The sequence below is a fragment of the Lissotriton helveticus genome, chromosome 8 (assembly GCF_964261635.1).
Source record: "Lissotriton helveticus chromosome 8, aLisHel1.1, whole genome shotgun sequence".
Classification (NCBI taxonomy): domain Eukaryota; kingdom Metazoa; phylum Chordata; class Amphibia; order Caudata; family Salamandridae; genus Lissotriton; species Lissotriton helveticus.
In genome coordinates this window covers 101,929,617-101,957,149 of record NC_136069.1, presented here as the reverse complement: position 1 = coordinate 101,957,149, position 27,533 = coordinate 101,929,617, and the positions used below count along the sequence as shown (strand labels likewise).

At 49.5% G+C, this 27,533-nt stretch overlaps 1 protein-coding gene across 1 annotated transcript in view; it reads left to right on the top strand.

Annotated features, from left to right (window-relative positions):
- Positions 1-27,533, top strand: part of GPA33 (glycoprotein A33) — a 154,726-nt gene that overhangs the window by 115,876 nt on the left and 11,317 nt on the right. Inside the window, exons 3-5 of the mRNA XM_078656688.1 lie at positions 8,910-9,123; positions 15,346-15,510; positions 27,038-27,154. Coding sequence (XP_078512814.1) covers positions 8,910-9,123; positions 15,346-15,510; positions 27,038-27,154 — 496 coding nt within the window. The remainder of the gene's footprint in view (positions 1-8,909; positions 9,124-15,345; positions 15,511-27,037; positions 27,155-27,533) is intronic.

The following is a 27,533-nucleotide window of genomic DNA, read 5'->3' as shown; positions in this document are numbered from 1 at the left end:
GTGGGGCTGTGTGGCTGTGTGTGGGGCTCTGTGTGTGTGTGGGGCTCTGTGTGTGTGTGGGGCTCTGTGTGTGTGGGGGGCTCTGTGTGTGTGGGGGGCTCTGTGTGTGTGTGGGGCTCTGTGTGTGTGTGTGGGGCTCTGTGTGTGTGTGTGGGGCTCTGTGTGTGTGTGTGGGGCTCTGTGTGTGTGTGTGGGGCTCTGTGTGTGTGTGGGGGGCTCTGTGTGTGTGTGGGGGGCTCTGTGTGTGTGTGTGGGGCTCTGTATGTGTGTGGGGCTCTGTCTGTGTGTGTGTGTGGGGCTGTGTGTGTGTGGGGGGGCTCTGTGTGTGGTGGGGCTCTGTGTGTGTGGGTCTCTGTGTGGGTGTGTGGGGCTCTGTGTGGGTGTGTGGGGCTCTGTGTGGGTGTGTGGGGCTCTGTGTGGGTGTGTGGGGCTCTGTGTGGGTGTGTGGGGCTCTGTGTGGGTGTGTGGGGCTCTGTGTGGGTGTGTGGGGCTCTGTGTGGGTGTGTGGGGCTCTGTGTGTGTGGGGGGGCTCTGTGTGGGGCTCTGTGTGTGTGTGGGGGGGCTCTGTGTTTGTGGGGCTCTGTGGGGCTCTGTGTGTGGGGCTCTGTGTGTGTGTGGGGCTCTGTGTGTGTGTGGGGCTGTGTGTGTGTGTGGGGCTCTGTGTGTGTGTGGGGCTGTGTGTGTGTGTGGGGCTCTGTGTGTGTGTGGGGCTGTGTGTGTGTGTGGGGCTGTGTGTGTGTGTGGGGCTCTGTGTGTGTGTGTGGGGCTCTGTGTGTGTGTGGGGCTCTGTGTGTGTGTGTGGGGCTCTGTGTGTGTGTGTGGGGCTCTGTGTGTGTGTGTGGGGCTCTGTGTGTGTGTGTGGGGCTCTGTGTGTGTGTGTGGGGCTCTGTGTGTGTGTGGGGCTCTGTGTGTGTGTGGGGCTCTGTGTGTGTGTGGGGCTCTGTGTGTGTGTGGGGCTCTGTGTGTGTGGGGGGCTCTGTGTGTGTGTGGGGCTCTGTGTGTGTGGGGGGCTCTGTGTGTGTGTGTGGGGCTCTGTGTGTGTGTGGGGCTCTGTGTGTGTGGGGGGCTCTGTGTGTGTGGGGGGCTCTGTGTGTGTGGGGGGCTCTGTGTGTGGGGGGCTCTGTGTGTGTGTGGGGCTCTGTGTGTGTGTGGGGCTCTGTGTGTGTGTGGGGCTCTGTGTGTGTGTGGGGCTCTGTGTGTGTGTGGGGCTCTGTGTGTGTGTGGGGCTCTGTGTGTGTGTGGGGCTCTGTGTGTGTGTGGGGCTCTGTGTGTGTGTGGGGCTCTGTGTGTGGGTGGGGCTCTGTGTGGGTGTGTGGGGCTCTGTGTGTGTGTGTGTGTGTGTGTGGCTCTGTGTGGGTGTGTGTGGGGCTCTGTGTGGGTGTGTGGGGCTCTGTGTGGGGGCTCTGTGTGTGGGGGGGGGCTCTGTGTGTGTGTGTGGGGCTCTGTGTGGGGCTCTGTGTGTGGGGGGGGGCTCTGTGTGTGTGTGTGGGGCTCTGTGTGGGGCTCTGTGTGGGGCTCCGTGTGGGTGTGTGGGGCTCTGTGTGGGTGTGTGGGGCTCTGTGTGTGTGTGGGGCTCTGTGTGTGTGGGGGGCTCTGTGTGTGTGGGGCTGTGTGGCTGTGTGGGGGGCTCTGTGTGTGTGTGGGGCTCTGTGTGGGGCTCTGTGTGTGTGGGGGGCTCTGTGTGTGTGTGGGGCTCTGTGTGTGTGTGTGGGGCTCTGTGTGTGTGTGTGGGGCTCTGTGTGTGGGGCTCTGTGTGTGTGTGTGTGGGGCTCTGTGTGTGTGTGTGTGGGGCTCTGTGTGTGTGTGTGGGGCTCTGTGTGTGTGTGTGGGGCTCTGTGTGTGTGTGTGGGGCTCTGTATGTGTGTGGGGCTCTGTATGTGTGTGGGGCTCTGTATGTGTGTGGGGCTCTGTGTGTGTGGGGCTCTGTGTGTGTGGGGCTCTGTGTGTGTGGGGCTCTGTGTGTGTGGGGCTCTGTGTGTGTGGGGCTCTGTGTGTGTGGGGCTCTGTGTGTGTGGGGCTCTGTGTGTGGGGGGCTCTGTGTGTGGGGGGCTCTGTGTGTGGGGCTCTGTGTGTGTGGGGCTCTGTGTGTGTGGGGCTCTGTGTGTGTGGGGCTCTGTGTGTGTGGGGCCCTGTGTGTGGGGGGCTCTGTGTGTGGGGGGCTCTGTGTGTGTGTGGGGGGCTCTGTGTGTGTGTGGGGGGCTCTGTGTGTGTGTGGGGGGCTCTGTGTGTGGGGCTCTGTGTGTGTGGGGCTCTGTGTGTGTGTGTGGGGCTCTGTGTGTGTGTGGGGGGCTCTGTGTGTGTGTGGGGGGCTCTGTGTGTGTGTGGGGGGCTCTGTGTGTGTGTGGGGGGCTCTGTGTGTGTGTGGGGGGCTCTGTGTGTGTGTGGGGCTCTGTGTGTGTGTGGGGCTCTGTGTGTGTGTGGGGCTCTGTGTGTGTGTGGGGCTCTGTGTGTGTGTGGGGCTCTGTGTGTGTGTGTGGCTCTGTGTGTGTGTGTGGCTCTGTGTGTGGGTCTCTGTGTGGGTGTGTGGGGCTCTGTGTGGGTGTGTGGGGCTCTGTGTGGGTGTGTGGGGCTCTGTGTGGGTGTGTGGGGCTCTGTGTGGGTGTGTGGGGCTCTGTGGGTGTGTGGGGCTCTGTGTGGGTGTGTGGGGCTCTGTGGGTGTGTGGGGCTCTGTGTGTGTGGGGGGGCTCTGTGTGGGGCTCTGTGTGTGGGGCTCTGTGTGTGTGTGGGGCTGTGTGTGTGTGTGTGGGGCTCTGTGTGTGTGTGTGGGGCTGTGTGTGTGTGTGGGGCTCTGTGTGTGTGTGGGGCTCTGTGTGTGTGTGTGGGGCTCTGTGTGTGTGTGTGGGGCTCTGTGTGTGTGTGGGGCTCTGTGTGTGTGTGGGGCTCTGTGTGTGTGTGGGGCTCTGTGTGTGTGGGGGGCTCTGTGTGTGTGGGGGGCTCTGTGTGTGTGGGGGGCTCTGTGTGTGTGTGGGGCTCTGTGTGTGTGTGGGGCTCTGTGTGTGTGTGGGGCTCTGTGTGTGTGTGGGGCTCTGTGTGGGTGGGGCTCTGTGTGGGTGTGTGTGGCTCTGTGTGTGTGTGTGTGTGTGGGGCTCTGTGTGGGTGTGTGTGGGGCTCTGTGTGGGTGTGTGGGGCTCTGTGTGGGGGCTCTGTGTGTGGGGGGGGGCTCTGTGTGTGTGTGTGGGGCTCTGTGTGGGGCTCTGTGTGGGGCTCTGTGTGGGGCTCTGTGTGGGTGTGTGGGGCTCTGTGTGGGTGTGTGGGGCTCTGTGTGGGTGTGTGGGGCTCTGTGTGTGTGTGTGGGGCTCTGTGTGTGTGTGTGTGGGGCTCTGTGTGGGTGTGTGTGTGTGTGGGGGGGGGCTCTGTGTGGGTGTGTGGGGCTCTGTGTGTGGGGCTCTGTGTGTGGGGCTCTGTGTGAGGCTCTGTGTGGGGCTCTGTGTGGGTGTGTGTGTGTGGGGGGGGGCTCTGTGTGGGTGTGTGGGGCTCTGTGTGTGGGGGCTCTGTGTGTGGGGGGCTCTGTGTGTGGGGGGCTCTGTGTGTGGGGGGCTCTGTGTGTGGGGGGCTCTGTGTGTGGGGGGCTCTGTGTGTGGGGGGCTCTGTGTGTGGGGGGCTCTGTGTGTGGGGGGCTCTGTGTGTGGGGGGCTCTGTGTGTGGGGGGCTCTGTGTGTGGGGGGGCTCTCTGTGTGTGTGTGGGGGGGCTCTGTGTGTATGTGTGGGGCTCTGTGTGTGTGGGGTGGGGCTCTGTGTGTGTGTGTGGGGCTCTGTGTGTGTGTGGGGGGCTGTGTGTGTGTGGGGGGCTGTGTGTGTGTGGGGGGCTGTGTGTGTGTGGGGGGCTGTGTGTGTGTGGGGGGCTGTGTGTGTGTGGGGGGCTGTGTGTGTGTGGGGGGCTGTGTGTGTGTGGGGGGCTGTGTGTGTGTGGGGGGCTGTGTGTGGGGGGATGTGTGTGTGTGTGGGGGGGCTCTGTGTGTGTGGGGGGCTCTGTGTGTGTGGGGGGCTCTGTGTGTGTGGGGGGCTCTGTGTGTGGGGGGGGCTCTGTGTGTGTGGGGGGGGCTCTGTGTGTGTGGGGGCTCTGTGTGTGTGGGGGGGCTCTGTGTGTGTGGGGGCTCTGTGTGTGTGGGGGCTCTGTGTGTGTGGGGGCTCTGTGTGTGTGTGGGGGGGGCTCTGTGTGTGTGTGGGGGGGCTCTGTGTGTGTGTGGGGGGGGGCTCTGTGTGTGTGGGGGGCTCTGTGTGTGTGGGGGGCTCTGTGTGTGTGGGGGGCTCTGTGTGTGTGGGGGGCTCTGTGTGTGGGGGGCTCTGTGTGTGTGTGGGGGGGGCTCTGTGTGTGTGGGGGGCTCTGTGTGTGTGGGGGGCTCTGTGTGTGTGGGGGGGCTGTGTGTGTGGGGGGGGCTCTGTGTGTGTGGGGGGGCTGTGTGTGTGTGGGGGGGCTCTGTGTGTGTGTGTGGGGGCTCTGTGTGTGTGGGGGCTCTGTGTGTGTGTTGGGGGGCTCTGTGTGTGTGTGTGGGGGCTCTGTGTGTGTGTGTGTGTGGCGGGTCTGTGTGTGTGTGTGGGGGCTCTGTGTGTGTGTGTGTGGGGGGGGCTCTGTGTGTGTGTGGGGGGCTCTGTGTGTGTGTGGGGGGCTCTGTGTGTGTGGGGGGCTCTGTGTGTGTGGGGGGCTCTGTGTGTGTGGGGGGCTCTGTGTGTGTGGGGGGGCTCTGTGTGTGTGGGGGGGCTCTGTGTGTGTGGGGGGGCTCTGTGTGTGTGGGGGGCTCTGTGTGTGTGGGGGGGCTCTGTGTGTGTGGGGGGGCTCTGTGTGTGTGGGGGGGCTCTGTGTGTGTGGGGGGGCTCTGTGTGTGTGGGGGGGCTCTGTGTGTGTGGGGGGGCTCTGTGTGTGTGTGTGGGGGGCTCTGTGTGTGTGTGTGTGGCGGGTCTGTGTGTGTGGGGGCTCTGTGTGTGTGTGTGTGTGGGGGCTCTGTGTGTGTGTGGGGGGCTCTGTGTGTGTGTGGGGGGCTCTGTGTGTGTGTGGGGGGCTCTGTGTGTGGCTCTGTGTGTGGGGGGGGCTCTGTGTGTGTGTGGGGGGCTCTGTGTGTGTGTGGGGGGCTCTGTGTGTGTGTGGGGGGCTCTGTGTGTGTGGGGGGGGCTCTGTGTGTGTGGGGGGGCTGTGTGTGTGGGGGGGCTGTGTGTGTGGGGGGCTGTGTGTGTGGGGGGGATCTGTGTGTGTGTGGGGGGGCTCTGTGTGTGGGGGGCTCTGTGTGTGTGTGGGGGGGCTCTGTGTGTGTGTGGGGGGGCTCTGTGTGTGTGTGTGTGTGGGGGGGGGGGCTCTGTGTGTGTGTGTGGGGGGGGGCTCTGTGTGTGTGGGGGGGGGCTCTGTGTGTGGGGGGGGCTCTGTGTGTGTGTGGGCGGGCTCTGTGTGTGTGTGGGCGGGCTCTGTGTGTGTGGGGGGGCTCTGTGTGTGTGGGGGGGGCTCTGTGTGTGTGTGTGGGGCTCTGTGTGTGTGGGGGGGGCTCTGTGTGTGTGTGTGTGGGGCTCTGTGTGTGTGTGTGGGGCTCTGTGTGTGTGTGTGTGTGTGTGGGGCTCTGTGTGTGTGTGTGTGTGGGGCTCTGTGTGTGTGTGGGGGGGCTGTGTGTGTGGGGGGGACTCTGTGTGTGTGGGGGGGGGCTCTGTGTGTGTGGGGGGGCTCTGTGTGTGTGGGGGGGGCTTTGTGTGTGTGGGGGGGACTTTGTGTGTGTGGGGGGGACTCTGTGTGTGTGTGTGTGGGGGGGGGGCTCTGTGTGGGGGGGCTCTGTGTGTGTGTGGGGGGCTCTGTGTGTGGGGGGGGGCTCTGTGTGTGGGGGGGCTCTGTGTGTGGGGGGGGAGGCTCTGTGTGTGCATAATAAGATGTGCTTGCATCCCCTCTGTTTCCACTGCATTTCCTGTGTCTCAGATACCCAATACGAGTGGTGTCTTTTGGCTAGGTTTGTGCTATGGAAATACTGCATACATGCATAGCGTTTTGGGTAAAGATTCTTACAAAATGGAAGACGGTCACTGGTGAAATTATTTACAACAAGGGGTGGTGATGGACAGAGTCTCTGAATTAAGCAGAGTACTCTCACCCAGTCAAGAGATCAGGGCTAGATCCAACACCGTTTTTTAGCTCATTGCACCATCCCAGTTTCAGAACCTGGCTGTATGCAAATTAGTCTGTCCCTGGCCCAGTGCATCATGGGAACAGGGCAGACCAGACTACAAAAGCCAACTCTTACACTGGGAAGGAAACAAGCTTCCGGGGACCGGTTTCTGCCATTTCAGGCGTCTTCGGCCCGGCTTGCTTGAATCCTGATGGTGCAATGAGCAAGGGACTCACATCTGAGTATACCCTTCCACGCTTAGGGTGGACAAAATTATTTACAACAAGGGGTGGTGATGGACAGAGTCTCTGAATTAAGCAGAGTACTCTCACCCAGTCAAGAGATCAGGGCTAGATCCAACACCGTTTTTTAGCTCATTGCACCATCCCAGTTTCAGAACCTGGCTGTATGCAAATTAGTCTGTCCCTGGCCCAGTGCATCATGGGAACAGGGCAGACCAGACTACAAAAGCCAACTCTTACACTGGGAAGGAAACAAGCTTCCGGGGACCGGTTTCTGCCATTTCAGGCGTCTTCGGCCCGGCTTGCTTGAATCCTGATGGTGCAATGAGAAAGGGACTCACATCTGAGTATACCCTTCCACGCTTAGGGTGGACAAAATTATTTACAACAAGGGGTGGTGATGGACAGAGTCTCTGAATTAAGCAGAGTACTCTCACCCAGTCAAGAGATCAGGGCTAGATCCAACACCGTTTTTTAGCTCATTGCACCATCCCAGTTTCAGAACCTGGCTGTATGCAAATTAGTCTGTCCCTGGCCCAGTGCATCATGGGAACAGGGCAGACCAGACTACAAAAGCCAACTCTTACACTGGGAAGGAAACAAGCTTCCGGGGACCGGTTTCTGCCATTTCAGGCGTCTTCGGCCCGGCTTGCTTGAATCCTGATGGTGCAATGAGCAAGGGACTCACATCTGAGTATACCCTTCCACGCTTAGGGTGGACAAAATTATTTACAACAAGGGGTGGTGATGGACAGAGTCTCTGAATTAAGCAGAGTACTCTCACCCAGTCAAGAGATCAGGGCTAGATCCAACACCGTTTTTTAGCTCATTGCACCATCCCAGTTTCAGAACCTGGCTGTATGCAAATTAGTCTGTCCCTGGCCCAGTGCATCATGGGAACAGGGCAGACCAGACTACAAAAGCCAACTCTTACACTGGGAAGGAAACAAGCTTCCGGGGACCGGTTTCTGCCATTTCAGGCGTCTTCGGCCCGGCTTGCTTGAATCCTGATGGTGCAATGAGCAAGGGACTCACATCTGAGTATACCCTTCCACGCTTAGGGTGGACAAAATTATTTACAACAAGGGGTGGTGATGGACAGAGTCTCTGAATTAAGCAGAGTACTCTCACCCAGTCAAGAGATCAGGGCTAGATCCAACACCGTTTTTTAGCTCATTGCACCATCCCAGTTTCAGAACCTGGCTGTATGCAAATTAGTCTGTCCCTGGCCCAGTGCATCATGGGAACAGGGCAGACCAGACTACAAAAGCCAACTCTTACACTGGGAAGGAAACAAGCTTCCGGGGACCGGTTTCTGCCATTTCAGGCGTCTTCGGCCCGGCTTGCTTGAATCCTGATGGTGCAATGAGCAAGGGACTCACATCTGAGTATACCCTTCCACGCTTAGGGTGGACAAAATTATTTACAACAAGGGGTGGTGATGGACAGAGTCTCTGAATTAAGCAGAGTACTCTCACCCAGTCAAGAGATCAGGGCTAGATCCAACACCGTTTTTTAGCTCATTGCACCATCCCAGTTTCAGAACCTGGCTGTATGCAAATTAGTCTGTCCCTGGCCCAGTGCATCATGGGAACAGGGCAGACCAGACTACAAAAGCCAACTCTTACACTGGGAAGGAAACAAGCTTCCGGGGACCGGTTTCTGCCATTTCAGGCGTCTTCGGCCCGGCTTGCTTGAATCCTGATGGTGCAATGAGCAAGGGACTTGCTCATTGCACCATCAGGATTCAAGCAAGCTGGGCCGAAGACGGCTGTAATGCCAGAAACCGGTCCCCGGAAGCTTGTTTCCTTCCCAGTGTAAGAATTGGCTTTTGTAGTCTGGTCTGCCCTGTTCCCATGATGCACTGGGACAGGAACAGACTAATTTGCATACAGCCAGGTTCTGAAACTGGGATGGTGCAGTGAGCTAAAAAACGGTGTTGGATCTAGCCCTGATCTCTTGACTGGGTGAGAGTATTCTGCTTAATTCAGAGACTCTGTCCCTCACCACCCCTTGTTGTAAATATTTTTGTCCACCCTAAGCGTGGAAGGGTATACTCAGACATGAGTCCCTTGCTCATTGCACCATCAGGATTCAAGCAAGCTGGGCCGAAGACGGCTGTAATGCCAGAAACCGGTCCCCGGAAGCTTGTTTCCTTCCCAGTGTAAGAATTGGCTTTTGTAGTCTGGTCTGCCCTGTTCCCATGATGCACTGGGACAGGAACAGACTAATTTGCATACAGCCAGGTTCTGAAACTGGGATGGTGCAGTGAGCTAAAAAACGGTGTTGGATCTAGCCCTGATCTCTTGACTGGGTGAGAGTATTCTGCTTAATTCAGAGACTCTGTCCCTCACCACCCCTTGTTGTAAATATGGTCACTGGTGAAAGGCATCTTTAGCAGTCACCTGTTTTGAACATTTCTTTCTGCATTTGTTACAGACTTAAGTTTGTGGCATTATGGAGGTAATGCCTTTAATCTGTCTGGTTTCTCTATATACACCTTTTCTTATGATGGTCCTGTGTCTGCATCATTCATTGGATTGTATGTTAGTGCTGTGGTTGTCTCCATTGTTATTCTTTGCTGTTTCAGGCTGACGTGCTCGTGTATTTCTTTGGTCAAGATCTCAGTGTCGGAGACCGATACACTGGTAGAGTGCAGTTTAGCGGCCAGCCAGATAACGGTGACCTCTCCATTACCATCAGCCAGGTGAACATGGCGGATAATGGCACCTACCAGTGTGAGGCTCAAATCCCCAAGGACTCTAAGGGGAATAAACACGACAATGTCGACCTTCTTGTACTAGGTAAGAGTTTATCAATTTCTTCCTATGGCCAGAAAGATGTCCTTTCCTTACCTGTGAGCTTCCATCAAAGCGGTCCATATGGACACATGTAACACAGAGAGGAGGATAGATACATGGGGGCGTCCTTGAAAACAGATGTACTGGGAGGAGGTGAGTGGGAGGTAAGAATAAATCCGCAGCACTCAGTGCTCCCTGTCCTATTGATGCTTCCTTATGTGAAGATGGGAATCTTAAGACAAAAATACAGCTTTTACTTTATGGAAATTAAACACTACAAGGAAGCGATGGACTACTTCAGACACATACATGCTTTGAAATCAAAATAAATTTTCGCCCATATAATGACCCGTTGCATCCACCTTCAAAACATTGGGGGTATAATACTCTCATTAGAAAGTCTGTGAAGCTCTGATTGAAACCACTGGGGACCAAGGGGACAGAAGGCCTGAGGAAGCTTCTGAAGGGGTCAGTGGACAGAATGGTGGATGAAAGACCTGCTTCATCATTAAAGATGCCTTCCAGACAAGCAGGTGTAGTGATGGAGAGTCTGCAGAGCAGGACATTGCCTCTGTCGAGGTGAGGGTCAACTACGGCTTCCACTATTCATCTGAAATCTGTTTCAGAGATGAAAGGATACATTTTCTTCAGGAGGAAGAACTGCTGTCATACTGATATGGTTTTCTTGCTGGTGTGTTCTTTGAAAAGGAAGTTGGTGTCAAGGATGCAGATGAGATTTTAAAGTAGGTGTCATCTATGGGTGAAGCCTTCCAGGTTAATTTTGGAGAATCAGGTTTTGGCCAGTGGTTGCTTGTTGTCATCTTCTGTTTTGTTTGGGGTTGAACTATGAATAGTTTCTTCATCTAATTATGAATGAGGCTGAGGTAAAATTGGAGGCACTAAATGTTGTGAGCAGCGTAAATGTTCAGGGAGTGTTGCGTATTGTTGATTTATGGATGGATCTTAACCCCCTTAGCTACTGACGCTTTCTGCCCAGTGTTGAGACTTTTATTATGTTTTGGGAACTTCACACTTAAGCCATCAAAACCGAATTCCCATAAAAGGTATCCAGTCCAAATTTGTCATTTTCCCCACATGTTGAGCATTCTAAAGGTACACAGCCTTGTTGATTGATTAGGAGGGAACTGAGAAAATAGTTCAAATATAAAGAGATGGAATTAGAAAACAATAGGGTAAAAGTGTTTTTATAAAAAAGTGTATTGTTCCCCTAAAATAGCATCAACATAAGGTTTGATGTACTAAGAGCCCCACCCTCCCAGCTTTTTTAAGGAACTAGCAGAAATGTAAAAAAAAACAATTTTGTATGAGTATTTTTTCCATTTTAAAAAGTAGCAATTTATTTTTTCTCTTTTGTGATTCCTCCATACTTGCATTTTGCAGTGGAAACAGGTGTGAAACCTATGGCTGAACTCATGTGAGAAATGTGGTTGACTGGGGTGAGAGTCCTGATCACGTAGAAAAAACAATCCATGTTAAGGTGAGGCACAAGCAAACCCTAAATAAATCTGTGGTCAACCCTCTGGTAGCTTGCCAAAGAACAGTAAAACATAACTTAGAGGCAATCTGTAAAGTATTTGTGCAACATTTCTAACAGTAATAGTGAAATGCACCACACAAAAATGGATTCCACACCAACTTAGAAAAATAAAGCAAAATGAAATAAATGCATCAAGACCGAAACAACAAAAATCCATTCAGTAGAGCAGGAGTTATGAATTTTTAAAGATTAAAGTATAAAACAGAGCCAAAGAGCGGTAAACAACCGTTACAATGCAACTATTACGACGGACTACTTTTACAACGCAACTATTACAACGCAGGATCCATTACAACGAACTACCATTACAAAGCATGTTTTTACATCGCAGATGCCTTTACAACGCATGCCATTACAACGCAAGTATTGGTAAGTATATAATTATAATAAAAATGTTATTTAATTATTTTTATAAAAATAAATATTAATTAATTAATATATTTAGAAATAAAATATTATTTATCTAAAAAAATAATTTTATTAATTCTTACCCTACTATTTCACCCCCCTGGAGTTAGAATAGTAATTTTTACCCCTACACTATCCAACACTTACCCTACTATTTCACCCCCCTGGAGTTAGAATAGTAATTTTTACCCCTACCCTATCCAGCACTTACCCTACTATTTCACCCCCCTGGAGTTAGAATAGTAATTTTTACCCCTACACTATCCAGCACTTACCCTACTATTACACCCCCCTGGAGTTAGAATAGTAATTTTTACCCCTACACTATCCAGCACTTACCCTACTATTTCACCCCCCTGGAGTTAGAATAGTAATTTTTACCCCTACACTATCCAGCACTTACACTACTATTACACCCATTTATTTAAAACACCTAAATTATTAAATAAAATATATATCTATATATATATATATATAGATATATATATATATATATATATATTTATAAAAAAAGAAAATTAAAGTAAAATAAAATTTAAATTATATTACTTTTAATTAATTACATTTTTAAAAATATTATATACTTACGTTGTAATGGCATGCATTGTAAAGGCATCTGCGATGTAAAAACATGCGTTGTAAAGGTAGTTCGTTGTAATGGATCCTGCGTTGTAAAAATTGCGTTGTAAAGGTAGGCGTTGTAAAAGTATGCGTCGTAACGTCATACATCCCCAAAGAGCATAATGCAGAAACCGGGGATATCTCGTCCCACTGGACCAGGTCAAAGTCAAACTCCCAGGCCGACCGCGATGGAACACAGGTTGGATACAGTCACCAGGTTGGGCTGCTGAAATTTACCTACTCAATGTCCATGCCAAGAATCCAGTTCGCATTGGAGGGAGCCACGAGGAGCAGGGAGAGCTTCGTGGGAGGCTGCTGGTGTCTCGAAGCACCCCAGGCATTGCTGGAGCTTTGCGGTGGCAGTCCCTTTGAGAGGCCGATGGTGTAGTGCAAAGAATGGGAATGATGGAGGTTCTCTCTGAATTAGGGTACGAGCAGTGAAGTCTCTGTGCGTACGGGCCAATTTGCAGTCGCGAACAGCCCAAAAGCTTAATTTCAGCTTCCCTGAGCCACACCAAGGGTCCAGCACCTGAGGGGAGCTACAGTTGGGTCAAGGAGCTAGTGTAGGATGTTGGAGAGCCGTTTATGTCCCGGAGGCTCCGATCAGGAGGCCTGCAGGCTTGCCCTTGGAGTCACTCTGGGGTTCTGGGATCAAGAGAAGGTTGCAGGTCCAGTTCTTTCTCCCCAGGCAAGAGGTCAGTACACCAGGACAGCAGCTCCTTCAGAGAGCAAGTCCAGCAGAGAGGCAGTCCATTCAGCAGCACAACAGTGCTTCTTCCTGGCAGAGTAGCCACCGGTCCAGAAGTGTACTAAAGAATTGGTGTCTGGCGTCCTCCTCTTACACTCTGGTACCTTGGTTCTAGAAGGCGGGAGAAGTTTGTAGACCGTGGCTTTGAAGTGCATGGAATTCTCTGCCTCCCTTGACCTGGCTTTAAGCTGGTGGCAGTAACAATGTGGGGTCTTAAGGCCCTTTGTGTGAAGGCAGAGCACTCGCTATTCAGTTGTAAGTGGGGCTGTGCTCAGCTCCACCTCACATCCTGTCAGCAGATGGTCCATCCAGGCACACCTAATACCTTTATTGTGTGACTGTCTGGGAGGAATTCACAAAGTCTGTCAGCTACACCCAGTCATGTAGCTCAGGACAGGCTACAGGCATAAAACGACTAAGGGCGTGACCTCTGACCCTGCTTGCAGGCAGGTTGCTCCCCACCGCACCACACGGCTGCCAGCTGCCTCGTGCTTGCTCCCTGCCGACCACCTGGTTTCTCGCCGTTTCCCGCCACTGTGGCCCCGCCCCCCTGCTCCCCATTGGCCACCCCGCTCCCGCCTCCCAGCTGCTCCTCCCTCCCTCTTCCCTCTTCAGGAGGGTGCGCAGTGGCGTAGGAGCGACCTCTGACCTTGCTCGCAGGCAGGTCGCTCCCCACGCCACCACACTGCGGCCAGCTGCCTCGTGCCCAGGCTCGGCCAGGCCATAGCGGGCACCGGGCGTTTCCCCCGGTAGGCCGCTAGGGTGGGGGCTGGTTTTTGTTGGCCAGGGATCGGCAATATCACCCCCGGTAAAACAAATCAGCCAAAACCGGCCTTGTCAGGGCCGGTTTCTGTTCCTAGTCTGGCCCTGCTCATGCCTGCTCCCTGACGCCGTCTTGACACGTTGTAGTACTCTATCTGCTTATATCTGTATAAGGAACTTTTAATAATCCCAATGATATAGACAAAATGATATCTGGAAGCTTCTGGGATATACAAGCTTTCAAACTGCTTTTTTAAGTTTTTACACATTGGGCTTTTGAATTTTTATGCCAGTCTGTTTTAATGAGATTGTGTTGTGATATGTTTTATTATGATTCTCCGTGATGATTTATTTTATGTTTTTTTTTTTAAAACGGATAAAGATTATTCTCATTCTGTACCACACTCTTTGCAAACAGTTAAACTCTAGTGAGAAATGCACCACAGAGTAATAAAAAAAGTATCTACTAAGCACAGTGTACACTCTGTGCAAAACCTATCCAAAGCACAACTATTCACTTAAAATAACTAAGGTATGCAGGTGCTAAAGATCGTACTACCTGCAGCCTTCATACTGTGGTGCAAACTTTACATATAGCCCATCTTCTGAAGCAAATCAAGCACATGTTCAAATGTTAGTACATGGTGCACACAGGCTTCTATGTTAGAAATGTTCATTCTGGGACTAGTCTTGTCTAATACGTGGTTACTTGCAAACATTTTCCCAGGGGCCAAAAGGTTTGTTTGGTGGTGTGACGGAGGGCCACTCTGATGACATTAATGAGTAGTCTGGCAGTGGTGGGTTAGTTTGGTGTAGGCAACACAGCACATGTACATCTACTCTCTGAATTGCACAATGTGGAACCAGAAAACCTGGGATAAATCCTGGCTTCCCCACTTGACCAAATTGTGTGATCCTAGGCAATTGTTTCATTTTATTTCCCTTCATTATCACATATTAGAGGACCTCGAAATGCAAGACATCAGGATGTGATCCGTACAAAACCTTTTCCTGGGTTTGATTTAAGAAACTAATATGTTGTTCATGTACACTAGCAACCCTGGTGACCCAAACAAAATTCATGTTGGGAAACTATCACTTTTATAGAAAAATACTTCTGTATTCACTGATATATTCTGATTTACTAAGGTGAAACGGTTCTGCACGTTAATGCAATGAACTTCTGAATTTTAAAGAGCCTGCTGCAAGTTGTTTTTATAAATTAAAAGTGTTCTAAAGTTAGGAAGTGCAGGCTCCCCGAGTTACTTCCTATATTTAACAGCAATTAACCTTTAAATAAATGCTCCCCCGTTTATTTTACATATTTTTAATGTTAGTGTGATACGAGTAAACCACAGTTCCCAGTGCTGCATGCGTGCCCCCGGGCCATACTTTGAGTATCACTGATCTAGTAACTCAAGGCTGCTTACAATACTTAATATGTAGTAAGTAGAATCTATGCCCTGCTAGAAACATTTTCTGCAGTACCAAAAAACTTGTGTCGACACAGATTGGACGAAAGTTGACAACTGTCACCTTCACACATGGTTACTCTTCAGTGTACACATTTATAAAGTTTTCAATACCTCTACACACCTTTGGTGCGTTAGGAGCACATGTGTTTTGTAAACATACCCATTAGTGTAGGAGGGTGGATGGATGGATGACTTTATGGACGGATGTGTAAGTCAAATGATGGATGAATGTATTGATGGATATATGAATAAACAGATGGATGGAATGGAGAAATAATTAATGATGGCTAGAAGAATGAATGAATAACCGAATGTAAAGGTGAAATAATAGAAATCAGTGAATGGATGGATGACCGAATGGATACATGCTTGGATGGAAGAGACCAGCAGCTAGTCTTTGGAGGGCCAGGCTTTGTTAAAAAGTAGGGGTACATTTTTTTTTACTACTTCCTTGATTCTACACCTATATAGTGTGTCTTTTGCGACATGTCCCGAGACGTTGCATGGACTTGCTCTTGCCTTGTTGGGATTTGATAAGTGGTATGAGCCAATGTTCGGATTTAATGTGCAGTCTTTGGATGCTCACCTACATCAAAATAAGCTTGGTGCTTGTTTTACAAGTTTTGTACCCTTGTTTTTGTGTTTCTCTCTAGTTGCCCCATCCAAGCCAAAGCAGTCGATCACTGGGACAGTGGAGTACGGACAGGACATCGTACTGAAATGTGAATCCGAGGAGGGCTCTCCGGTGCCCACCTACACTTGGCAGAGTTACAGCGTAGCCAGTCAGCTGCGCCCGCTGCCGCCGACGGCTGTAGCAGGTAAGACTGATTCCCACTAGTCACAAGCTTGACAATAATTCACTACAGCAACTAGTCTCATGGTATTGGGTAAACATATCTACCAATAACAATTAGAGCTGCACAAACTTCGAAAGAAAGAGTAACAAGCATTTGCAATGCAATAGGTCTCGCTGTTGCGAGAGTTTCAGCTATTGGCAGTGTAAATGACAATGCTTTTTATTTATGCGTTTGAAAACCTGCAAGCTGTGTGTACACAAGCACTTTGTACTTCTAGTCCTTGCTTGCGAGAAGCAAGGCTGGCAGTCTCTTTTAATGCCAGCCTTGCTTCTAGTAAGCAATTACTATACGTACAAAGTGTATGTTTATGCACCACTTGCAGTTTTTTTTAAACAAATGAATAAATACGGTTCACCAGAGCATACATTTATTGGTCAAACGCTGCGTATGAAACGCCCAGGCAGGAAAATGTATTGACTGAGGTACAGAATACTCCCTCTTGCCAGAGAAGGGCAGTGAACTGAGGGGAGAAAAGAGCACGAAAGTTAAGAATGGAAGAACGGAATATTGAGTAGAAATTGAAGAAATTACAGAGACCGGGTATTGAAGAGGAGGGTGAACAGAAGTGGGATTGTGAAAGGTGGACCAAAGAGTAAAGAAGCAGAGGGAGGCTAAAAAGAATGACAATGGGAAGTGGAAGTGGAAGAGGAGTGAGGAGCGAAAGAAGGTAGAGTTGGAAAGATGTGGAGACCAGAAGATATTAGGGCAGAGAGGGACGGAGGGAAAGAGTATTATAGAGCAGCAGCGGTGCGTCCATTGGGGCGTAGGGGCGTAGCCCCACCAGCCCATGGACCCGCCGCGGCTGCAAGTATATTAATAATTGTGAAAACAGAAAGAACTGAACTCAGTCGTGTATTTTTTTAATTATTTTACAGCGATTATCCGGCCCGGGCAGCACCCGACTGAAACAGGATGCGCAGGGGGCTGGTCCGGGCGGCGGGGCTGGTCTGTGAGTGACAGTCCAGACCAGGTCTACGTCAGAGTCAGGGCTTGCAGGCATACCTAATGCGCATATGCTGCGGTAGGGCTGAAACTTGCCCGCGCATGCGCAATGATAGTTCCCCCATGAAATTAGTGACAGGGGGGTGCTGGTTAAACCAGGCAGGAGCCCCGGCGTTTACGCTGGCGACAGGGCGAGCAGCTAGTGTGCCCCCCCCCCCCCGAGCCAATCCTGGCGAATCCTGGCGCCAGGATTGGCTGGTCACCGTGCAGCAGGGCAGGGCAATCCATTATTGGATGCCGCGCTGCTGACGTAGGATCCGGTTCTGGGCCCTCCTCGTGGTGGTGTGTGGAGTCACCTGAGTCAGTGGTCGTGTGAGCATCACCAGCCTCTCTGTGCGAGCAGTCGTCCCTGGCCTGGAGGGGCTGCGAGAGGAGCAGCAGGAGCCGCTGGCAGACGTCGTGGGAAAAGTTTCCAAGATGCCATTCCTGATTGCCGAAGAAAGACGGTGAGCATAGCTGCCAAGGTTTCAGATTGCCATGTGTGAGGTTTTCATAATTTCAGTGTAATGAGTGCCCCATTAGGCCGAATACGGCACCCCGTCAACAAGAGGTGAGTGATGAACTCTTCCACCTGGGTTTGTTCACAGTCCGGGCTGACCCAAAGTTGCCCTGAGAGGCCAACAGCCTGCCCTCCGGAAACTGCGCAATGCAGGCGAATGTGTCCCAGTTGGGCTGGCGCGCTGTCACCAGCCCCTGCTTGGCCTAAACCGCCCTCCCTTCCTTGTTGTTGGAGCCAGGCTGCAGGTGCGGAGTTTCCGCTTTCTGAGTAAAGTGAGGCTCCCTCGCTCCACTGCCTTGTGGTACCGGGCCCTGCCAGTGAGGGTCACGGCAGAGCCGGCTGCCTTTTCCGTCTGCTAGTCTGCTTGCTCCAAATCGTCACATTTAAAAAGAAAAAAATAACTGCAGCAAAGCACAGCAGTGCAGCATGGCCACAAGAAACGGCAATCTTCGCCTATAATTAACGGATTATTATCTGGAAGCAGGTGCGTGGTGTGCCTATAATGATCAGCTGTGAAACTGTCAGGTGCGTAATTTAAAGAGGAATATATTGTGCGACGGTAACATTCTAAAATCTTGTACCTGGGCTATGCTGCTGGCCACTTCCTGCGTCGAGGGCCGGCCTCCAGCAACCCAACTCGGACCCGCTCGCAGAATTGAACAAGGCCGGCCGCCGGGGGGCATGAGGTTGCGGCTCAGTGCCCTCGGCCTGATAAGCATTACTCGAAATCAAAATATTGCCCACAGCCCTGCTCGCTGCCAGCACACACGGTCATGATACCGCCCTAGGACACGAAAGTGTGGAAAAAAAGGTTATGCTCTTCTTGGGGTACGTATGTGTGAAGGGGAAGCAGGAACCTGCAACTACTGAAAGGAAAATAATTGCCAACAACGAAAAATTAACCCTTATGTACTAAAAACGTTGCACATCCCTATACATAGTCGCCCCGTAGCTCCATACATTTTCCTCAAGAACCTAACACAAGTGTGCGACAATTGACCAGGCCACACACCAATCGAGCCTTTTTAGCATGAATTGCACCACATAATTGATTTTGAATTATTAATTACTTGCGCTTCAGTCATGATTTTGCATAATTCCCTCTTTGCTACAGTACGGATTCCCCAAGGTTTACAAAAAACAAAAAAACAGGTGGCATTATTGGTACTTTAAAGGACAAAATACATTTTAAGCAGTTCTTTGATCAGCTGTGGTACAGTTTAATTAACTTCCAGCTTCTTTGTGTGTGTTTTTTTCTTTCTCTGCTGCTTGTTCTGCGTTGCAATTTATTGTATGGAAAGCTGGGCCGCCTCGGTCACGTTATTTAGTGAGGGACGGGCGTTTGTGGGAGCGGCGGCTACAGTTTAATCTCTGCTCGGGCAGCATTTCTTGACATAAATCTATTTTCAATATAACATCGAGCATGCATGCAGAAGCATTAATGGACATCTAAATACTCCAAGCAGACCTTGGATCCTTGGCAGGGAGGTGGTGCATGAATCCTGTAAATCCATGCGCAGAGGCTGGCATTCAAAGCGTACTGTAATGTGGTGCAAAGGGCACAGAAGTCTAGGCATCCCTTCTGTATTCCTAGTGGATACATATGACTCTATTCCAGGGCCCAGGCTGCTGTTTTATGTGATAGTACCACTCCCAATGAATACCAATACTGCATGTTGTGGTACTTACCAAGTGCATCTATGATTGCCCGTTCCAAGTTCTTCTCTGTACTTTATCATGATTGATGTGAAACCGTTTGTTCGTTTTTCTCTAGTTTTGGAAAGAAACTGTATATTTGGTTGGCATAGTGCCTGAAGTGTGCAGTTTGCTGCAGACCTCACAATTGTATGAATCAGCTTGGAATCTGATCGTCTGTCCAGAGATGTACATTTTGCATGCCTGACATCTTTTATGCTGCAAAGTTTGCAAACATCGATCTGTGAATAATGCTCATGGAGGAAAGGAGGGGCACCGAAGCATGGCATGAAGCTGACAGGTTTGGTCTTTCAAATACATGGGCATCAGAACCTGCATCTCTCCATATCTGGCAGAGAAATTAATTACCTCAAGTGGACAGTACCACAGCAGAATCCAAGATATCACTAGACATGCCTTTTCACTTATGCTCCCAGGACCTGGAAAAACAACCCCATCAGAACTGTTCCAGCTCTTATGCAATTCAGAAACGAGAAGACGACCCTCCCTACAGAGATTATTGCGTCTTCACATAATTCAATTCAACATCCACACACTTCCTGGGGTTGATTGTAAGCACTGCTTTGCATTACTTAGCACCAAGGGGTTATTACGTGGTGGGACATGGGAATTCCCTTGCAACCATGCATGCCTTTAGATGCAATACATGGGCATCAGAACCTGCATCTCTCCATATCTGGCAGAGAAATTAATTACCTCAAGACATCACTAGACATGCCTTTTCACTTATGCTCCCAGGACCTGGAAAAACAACCCCATCAGCATCAGAACTGCTCCAGCTCTTATGCAATTCAGAAACGAGAAGACGACCCTCCCTACAGAGATTATTGCGTCTTCACATAATTCAATTCAACATCCACAAACTTCCTGGGGTTGATTGTAAGCACTGCTTTGCATTACTTGGCACCAAGGGGTTATTACGTGGGTGGGACATGGGAATTCCCTTGCAACCATGCATGTCTTTAGATGCAAAACCCTATATCAAAGAATTGTAGACAGGGACTATGTTGGAGATATCCCCTTTAAAATCATGGCAGTGTAAAACTGAATGTTTCCCCACACTTTTATGAGGTCGACAGAAAGTGCACACTTTGATGCTTGTCAGCGTTACAAAGCATTGCATCAAGCATTCTTTGCAGAACAATTTTCCCACAAAAGCTTTTTTGCAAGCAACTTTTTCCACTAAATGTGAGACTTTGTGGGAGTTGTTTCCCATGAACCTACTTTCTGTAAAACATATCTTTACAGTCTTCTTCAACGTCAGACAACTAGCAAAGCTTTAATAAAACGTAATGACAGTTGTGGAGAAATACCTTGCAGCTTTGTTTATCTGTGATGTGGAAACTTTCATATGTTTTTCTCTTTTTTAAGCTCTTGTTAAACAGTCTATAGTTTGGGACCAGTCCAACATCACCTTTTTCTTTTAATAAATCGGATGTAAAATTGATCATCGCCATAATACAGGGACTGTTTGAGTTTCAAATGCACTGCTATAGAGTGTGAGAGGGTAGGAACCCATTAATCAACATTAGACTTGAAGAGGGCGGTGGGGAGGCCATTGGGGCCTGGTGAACTGTCTGGTCTTGAAGTTTTTAGAATATAATGTGAACCATGGCTACAAGATAATTCAGCATCTGTGGGGAAGCCTAATCTCCTGGTGATGCGGGCAATCCAGTTTATACCAGAGATTGAGTTACCTGGTTCCTTTTAATGCTGGCAATTAAGGTTATTTATAAATTGCCAGAATGCCTTTGAGCACCCCTGGCGGCACATTTGAATTTGACGTACTTGCATTCAATAGTGACTTCTTCGTGTGGCCCAAGAACCTGTTTAGCTCTATTTTCTGCTGTTCCAATTTTTGCATGTACCATATTTTACTGGTAAGAGGTCTACGCATAGGTACATTTCAGGCTATGTTGGGGCCTAGTGTTAACATGAACTTTGTAAGATCAGGACAAACAGTGTCACAAGTTGTTTGCGGAAGCCACTCTTCTAGAAGATGTGTAATTTCAAATGAATCAACAATCTCAAAGAACCCTGCTGGGAGAAAAGTATAGTCAAACACCGCATTTCGATAATGTGCCAAGAAATGTGTCTGTTTCAGCGGCCTGTTGCCAGGGAACCTTCCATTCAGAGAAGGAAAATTTAATGAAGGTAATGTCTTGAGAAGTCTAAGACCCCTGGGTTCATGCCTTTGAGGTGCAACTATTGTCCTGGGAATACTCCAGAAATTGTCAGTGCATGTAAGACATGGATGATCCATCAAATTGTATTTCAAGTTAAGGTTAAAATCCCCTGTTAGGACTGGTCAGTCATCTCTCTCCCTGTTGAGTAGTGAGCGAAGTGTTCTTTCAAGGCGCGCTGTAGTATGTGCTTTAATAGTACTGTCAGACTGGAGATAAATACTTATCGGTAGGAGTCTGGAGAGAATAGACTGCTTTCCCTGTGATATGCCCAAATAGGCCTGTGATATTGCATGGCCTTTGTTAGATAGATATTCAGATCCCCACTGGCTCTACCCTTACTTAAAGGTTTAATAGCATTAACACAGAAACTCGGGAAGCACAAGGCAGAAGTGGGGTCACAGCAGCACCATGGTTCAATTGACGTTAGCAATGCCAGATGTATGATGTTAAAATACCTTAATTTAGTTGGGTGTCATAAAAGGCATGAGAGAAAAGACGCCTCTTAAACGCACCCCATCGTGATTTTCTGTGTAATCTGTAATGACTTCTATTCAAAATCGAAACAGCTGTGAGGGCTGTGTGGGCTGAGAGAGCTGTGTGGGCTGAGAGAGCTGTGTGGGCTGAGAGAGCTGTGTGGGCTGAGAGAGCTGTGTGGGCTGAGAGAGCTGTGTGGGCTGAGAGAGCTGTGTGGGCTGAGAGAGCTGTGTGGGCTGAGAGAGCTGTGTGGGCTGAGAGAGCTGTGTGGGCTGAGAGAGCTGTGTGGGCTGAGAGAGCTGTGTGGGCTGAGAGAGCTGTGTGGGCTGAGAGAGCTGTGTGGGCTGAGAGAGCTGTGTGGGCTGAGAGAGCTGTGTGGGCTGAGAGAGCTGTGTGGGCTGAGAGAGCAGTGTGGGCTGTGTGAGCTGTGAGAGCAGTGTGGGCTGTGTGAGCTGTGAGAGCAGTGTGGGCTGTGTGAGCTGTGTGGGCTGAGAGAGCAGTGTGGGCAGTGTGGGCTGTGTGGGCTGTGTGGGCTGTGAGAGCTGTGTGGGCTGTGGTTCCCAATGCTTTGTGAAGGCTGTTTCCCAACTGCTGTGCAACTTCTTCTACTCTTAGAGCTGAGATTTTCATGAAAGTCTTATAGTCTGAATTCAGCACCTGAGCGTAATAGGACGAAATGTATGAAGCTCTGTGGTTATACTGAATAAGCAGCTACCTATGTTATGCCATCTATTAATGTAATAACTGCACTTTCACAATTGCTTTATTAACCTTCCTGCTTTCTCAAATTTGCTTGAAAATGCACGATTTTTCTTCTTTTTTTCCAAAATTTTCTTGGGGGGGTTATCCCCCCAAACCCCCCTTTTGGGGTTCGGGCTCGCTTGCTGCGCTCGCTCGCTACGGTGCTGTATGCAAATCACTTTGCGCCCCACCACTTTTAAATGTCACCCACCGCCCCTGTTATAGAGGACAGATGCAAAGGTAAGAATTGAAATGGACAGGGAGCCACTAAGAAGCAAAAGGAGAAGACCATGAATGAAAGAAGCGAGGGGGTTAAATTAAGCAAGGGAAGGAAATGGAGCGTGAAAGAAAGGGAGAACAGCAGGTGAGTGAGATAGCCGCTGGCGAGATTTAGTACAAAAACAGCCCGGACGAAGTTTTTCCGCAGCATGGTTTAATGGACTGGGAATGTTTAGGCAGTAGTAGTGATTGTCTTGGTTCCCTGCTTCACCCTGTATAACCACCTGCTCCCTCCAATCCGCACTGATTGAGCTACACTGCTGCTCCCGTCCCTCTCCTGTGCACTCACTCCCGCCCCTCTCCTGTGCACTCACTCCCGCCAGCAGAGGAAAGATGTCTTCCCTATTTCCGCAGGCCGTGCCGGCTCTTGGGCACCAGCCTGTTTGCCAGATGAGTGTTTATCCTCTCCCTAAATACTTATAAGGTCCCAAAGGCGAGACCGATTGAATTGTTGAAGTCTGTAAAACATAGAGAGGGGGTGAAGGGGTTCATTCTTGGACAAATGAGGAGGTGAAGGGACTGATTCACTGACATAGTTTGCAAACTCTAGCCCCTGCGTCGTATGAAGGAATCTGAAGCCACTGTGATCCTCGCTTCTCCAGCAGCCGCTGCTCTGAAGAGTTTAATACCTTGTTCTAGCTCATGGCTGGCAATGCGGGAGGACTATTTTGAAAGGTGTCTGCACTTTAAACTGAGCCTTTGGAGAAAAGAGATGTTGTTTCATAATGTATGCTTTTACCAATGTATGTGTTCACCAATGTGACAGCAGAAACAACACATCACAACAATGAGAGGGGGTGGGGCACAGAAGGGGAAAGTGAGTTGGAGTATATGCCAGAGGGGCGGAGATAGGGATGAGGCAGAGGGGTAAAGGGCAAGAAAGAGTGTCGGAGGGAGAGAGAGATAGGGAGCGAGCAGATGTGAGATTGAGAGAGAAAGGGGCAGACAATGTATGTGGGGAGAATGAAGAGACCTAAAAAAGCAAGGTCAGAAGAAGATGCGAGGGAGAATGGGAGAACAGAGAGCGAGAGAGAGAGGAAGAGAGAGCGGGAGACCTAAATGGAGAAGCAGGCAAAAATAAAGAGCGTGAGAGACCGACAGAAAGGAAGAAGGAGCAAGAGAGAGATGGGTGGAAGGAGAGAGCGGGGAGAGAGGCAGATAGAAAAGAGATGCTTGTGGGGTAAAGAGGACCGTGGCTGGGACTGAAAGTGCCTTCCACACTCCACATCCTCGCGGCGGAAGACTTCTCGGTACGTTTGACAGACCACACCGCTTTCTCTGGCCCAAAATGGCACTGAATTCAAGATTGTCAAAGCATGTACTTACACATGGTATCACCCCTTAGACATCCATCCACCAAGGTGGTGCACCCGTCTCGCCGCCTTGCTGTTTGTTGCCCGGCGGCTAGCTTACAACCAGATACAGGCTGTGACCCCACTGCATTGGTACATGGGGTCCGTGTCAGCTGCTTTCACCTTAGTAAAAACGATGCGTCAGAGGCTGCTGTGTAGATCAGCTTCTCTTACTAGTTTTATAAAGGATAGGAATTCTCTTTGCACAACAAACATTTGTTTATGTAATTGTTAAACTTCATTAACACTTTCGCAAAATAAATTATTGTAGCGGTGATTCAAGTGAGGGTCCGTTGTTTTTAGCCAGACTGTGAACCAAATGAAGTGTTGAAGAAACGATGAAGTCAAACAAACTGTATACCTGACAGAGAGACTTCTGGGAGTTTGGAAAACATTGACTTCTTGGTCACCACTTGATATATCCGGTCTGTGCCAGACAGTAAAGGGGGGGTTTGATGCCTATCTGAATGAAAGTTCACCCACAAAGTGTTAGGGGTTGGATCAGCCTGGAATGTTCTCAGGAGCAAGGAATGTACGTATGTACCCCTCCCCGTACCCCAACTTCAAGGAAGCGAAGGAGGTAATAAAGTATGTCCCTACACTTATTGGGAGTGTCTGCGTGAACCCTACCTGCTTAACAGCAGACAGGCCCGATTGTGTTTTGTGGGGGCGGAGTGCATTCTGCAATACAGCGTGGACAAATTAATCCTCCACAGAAGACCAGCGATCGGCATTAACCCACCAAGTTATCTCAATGGATTTTAACTTTTGGCCAGTAGGTTGTACAAACATCCCTGCGGCAGACGCAGCGATCACCCATGGAATCTTCTCTGGTACCAAACCTCAGGACCCACAGATGGTACTTGAGCCAATCACTTAAATACTTCTGGAAGGATGCTGACTGGAGCATGTCTAAAACTTATCGATTCTATGCTGAAGTTAGTTACTTAAGCCCACAACTAAAGTGATGCGAGTGCGTTGCTATCCAAATTTGGGAAGGAGGGGAGGGCGGGGGTGCGTGAGGTAAATACATATCTGCACTGCCCGCCTCCCTCAGCTCGTGGTAAAACAGAGTGACAAAGCCCACAACATGCTGTTTTAGTGGGGGAAAGTCAACATCGCGTTAATCGCTGTACCTTTCACTCACCTTTTAACTGGCTGGAAAAGGGCTGGCACCGGGAGGAACAGCTGACTGCAGAGCAAGCTGCAAGTCGATGGCCGAGTAGCACGATACTTGGCTACAGGAGGTCTCAATCAAGGTGGTCGCTCTATGGTCTGTAATTGCACTCGCAGCAGAGGAAGTTTAAAAGGAGGAAATGGGGGTGTGGAGACAAGCAGATTAGTAATCGCGCGCAAGTTGTGCTTAAACGCCGAGAGCAAAAAGACGCGCCGTATGCGTGCACATCTTCTAACACAAACAAAAGTGAAAGCGCGTCATGTGCGCGTTGTGCTGAAACGCTGCGTGCCGTACACGTGCACATCGCCTGTCCGGTCAGGCACGGCAAGTAGGAGACAGGGAGGGAATGAAACCTGCTTCCCTTCCAATGAAAAGCGCGCATTTTTGACCCGTGCCAATCAGAAGCATGGGTGGAGCTTCCACCCCGCTTCCGAAGCAAAATCAACGACAATAGATCTCGCAAGCGACCGCGCATGCGGTGCATTGCTAGGGGAGACCTAAAAAAAGAAGTGAAAACTTTAGTCACATGTTCAACATTGCATTTTTTTTAAACCTTATTTCCATATATTAAAGGAACACGTAAATAGTAAAATATTGTGTTTATTTAATTAAACTTTGGAAAATATTTGAAAAGAGGATGAGCTGTGGTGAAGATTGCTAGATGGGTGTCCCAGTGAGGACAAGAGGCGTGAAGGACAGGGGCTTAGTGCTGAGGGGGTGTGCGGGTGGATGTCACTCCTACCGCGCCCCCATACACCGGTGGTGTCAGGTTTTGATAGCTGAACATGTGCTTAGAGAAACCAATCGGGCAGGACATTTTGGGGAAAACTGGTACATAGTGATGTGAATCTACACTGGGGGAAAATAACCTAAACACACATAGATGGTGTAGGGAATTGTGTATCAGTGGAAATATCTGGTAAACTAATGCCTCGAAAACATTGCGGGAAGGGAGGAGTTGTGGATAGGATATAGATGGAAAAATTACTTTTAAAACTTTTGTTTGAGCTTTTTTTCAACATTTTCTTTTAAAAGAGGAAGAGAATGGGGTTCTTTGTTTGTAGTAGGTGTACACTGCCAGGCATACATTTTTGCAGCTGTTCACTCTAATTCAATGTTTTTGGAGTAAATATTGGAATTTGAGATGTAAAGAGGGTGGCACAAAAAGCGGAAATCGTGGTATCTGTCTGAGGATTAAACTTGTTGCTCCCTCTAAAGTTCAGAGAATAGGTGTATCTTTTACCTTTTCATCATATGAGAGATGTTTTCCTGGATGTCCTTATCTGGCCTGCTTTAGTTCTTAGGTTGAGCCTAGACAGCCTAGCGCGGTCAGGAAGATCTGTTGAATGTGCATTGTCGGATTTGGAGATCAGCCCCAGGACTTGTCTGCTTCCGCTTTTGCTTAGGGACTTTTTTTTCTGTTCAACTGCCTCTAGTTAACTGTCTTGATAGAAAACGACCAGTAGAGATCAGTAAAATACCAGAATTGTTTTCTACTTAGGGACTTTCTTTTTTTATTGTTCTGGCAACTGCCTCGATTTAACTTTCTTGATAGAAAATGACCAGCAGACGTAAAACACCAAAATCACTTTAGCATTCCCTAAATTCCCGGCCATAGAAACTTGTATTTAACAAGCACCTGTAGACAATTATTTTTTCTTTCATATTATGTATTTTTAGTGATATGACCTCAGAAGGGGCTGATTTGATATTAAAAACACAGCTTTGGACAATTCAATTTCCCGGTGATAGTGTTTCTTTCCATGTGTTCCCATACCTTGCGTGGTCTGCAGTTTGGCGCTTACTTTCCCTCCATGTTAAAGAACAGTAGATGTTTCAGCACCCAGGCTAATGGCTGCATAGCTAAATACATATAAGGTCCCAAAGACGAGACCGTTTGCATTGCAAATGCTTGTTCAGACCAGGTGCCAGGCCTGTCAGATGTCTCTATGGGGGGGTAGACTGCTTCAACAAGTAGTGTCTTGTAGTGTCTTATTGTTTCTAGTGGTGCACATTTTTACTCACGGTATTTGTAACACAATGTTTTTTGGTTTTTTTGCAGACAAAGGATCCCTGACGTTGAAGAATATTTCGATGGACAGCTCTGGTTACTATCTTGTCTCGGTCAAAAACATAGTCGGCCAGGAATCCTGCAACATCACTCTATCCGTGATGCCTCGTGAGTGTTGCTTGTCATGTACCTGCTTTAATAATGCCCTTGACCTGATACTAGGAGTGATGGGGAGAATGTTTAATTGGCTTATCCAGACCCACATTACTTTAGAAACATCTAAGGCCAGAATGTGAGGGAGTGACCATTCTGGCAGGAAGGCGGAGAAGAGACGGTTAAGTCGAGTTCTTTTGCTTGCCTTCCTTGGTTTCAAACCATTGCCTGGATTTACTCCCAGATGGAAGCCATATGCTAGAAACTCCTGTATGAGCTACTCACTTGCCCTTGGTTGCTTGTGAAGTTGGCCAGTGGCAATGGAGTCAAGGTGTCCACCTTGTAGTGAAAAGGATGGCGGCAATAATTTAATGCGAGAATTTCCCTTTAAAAG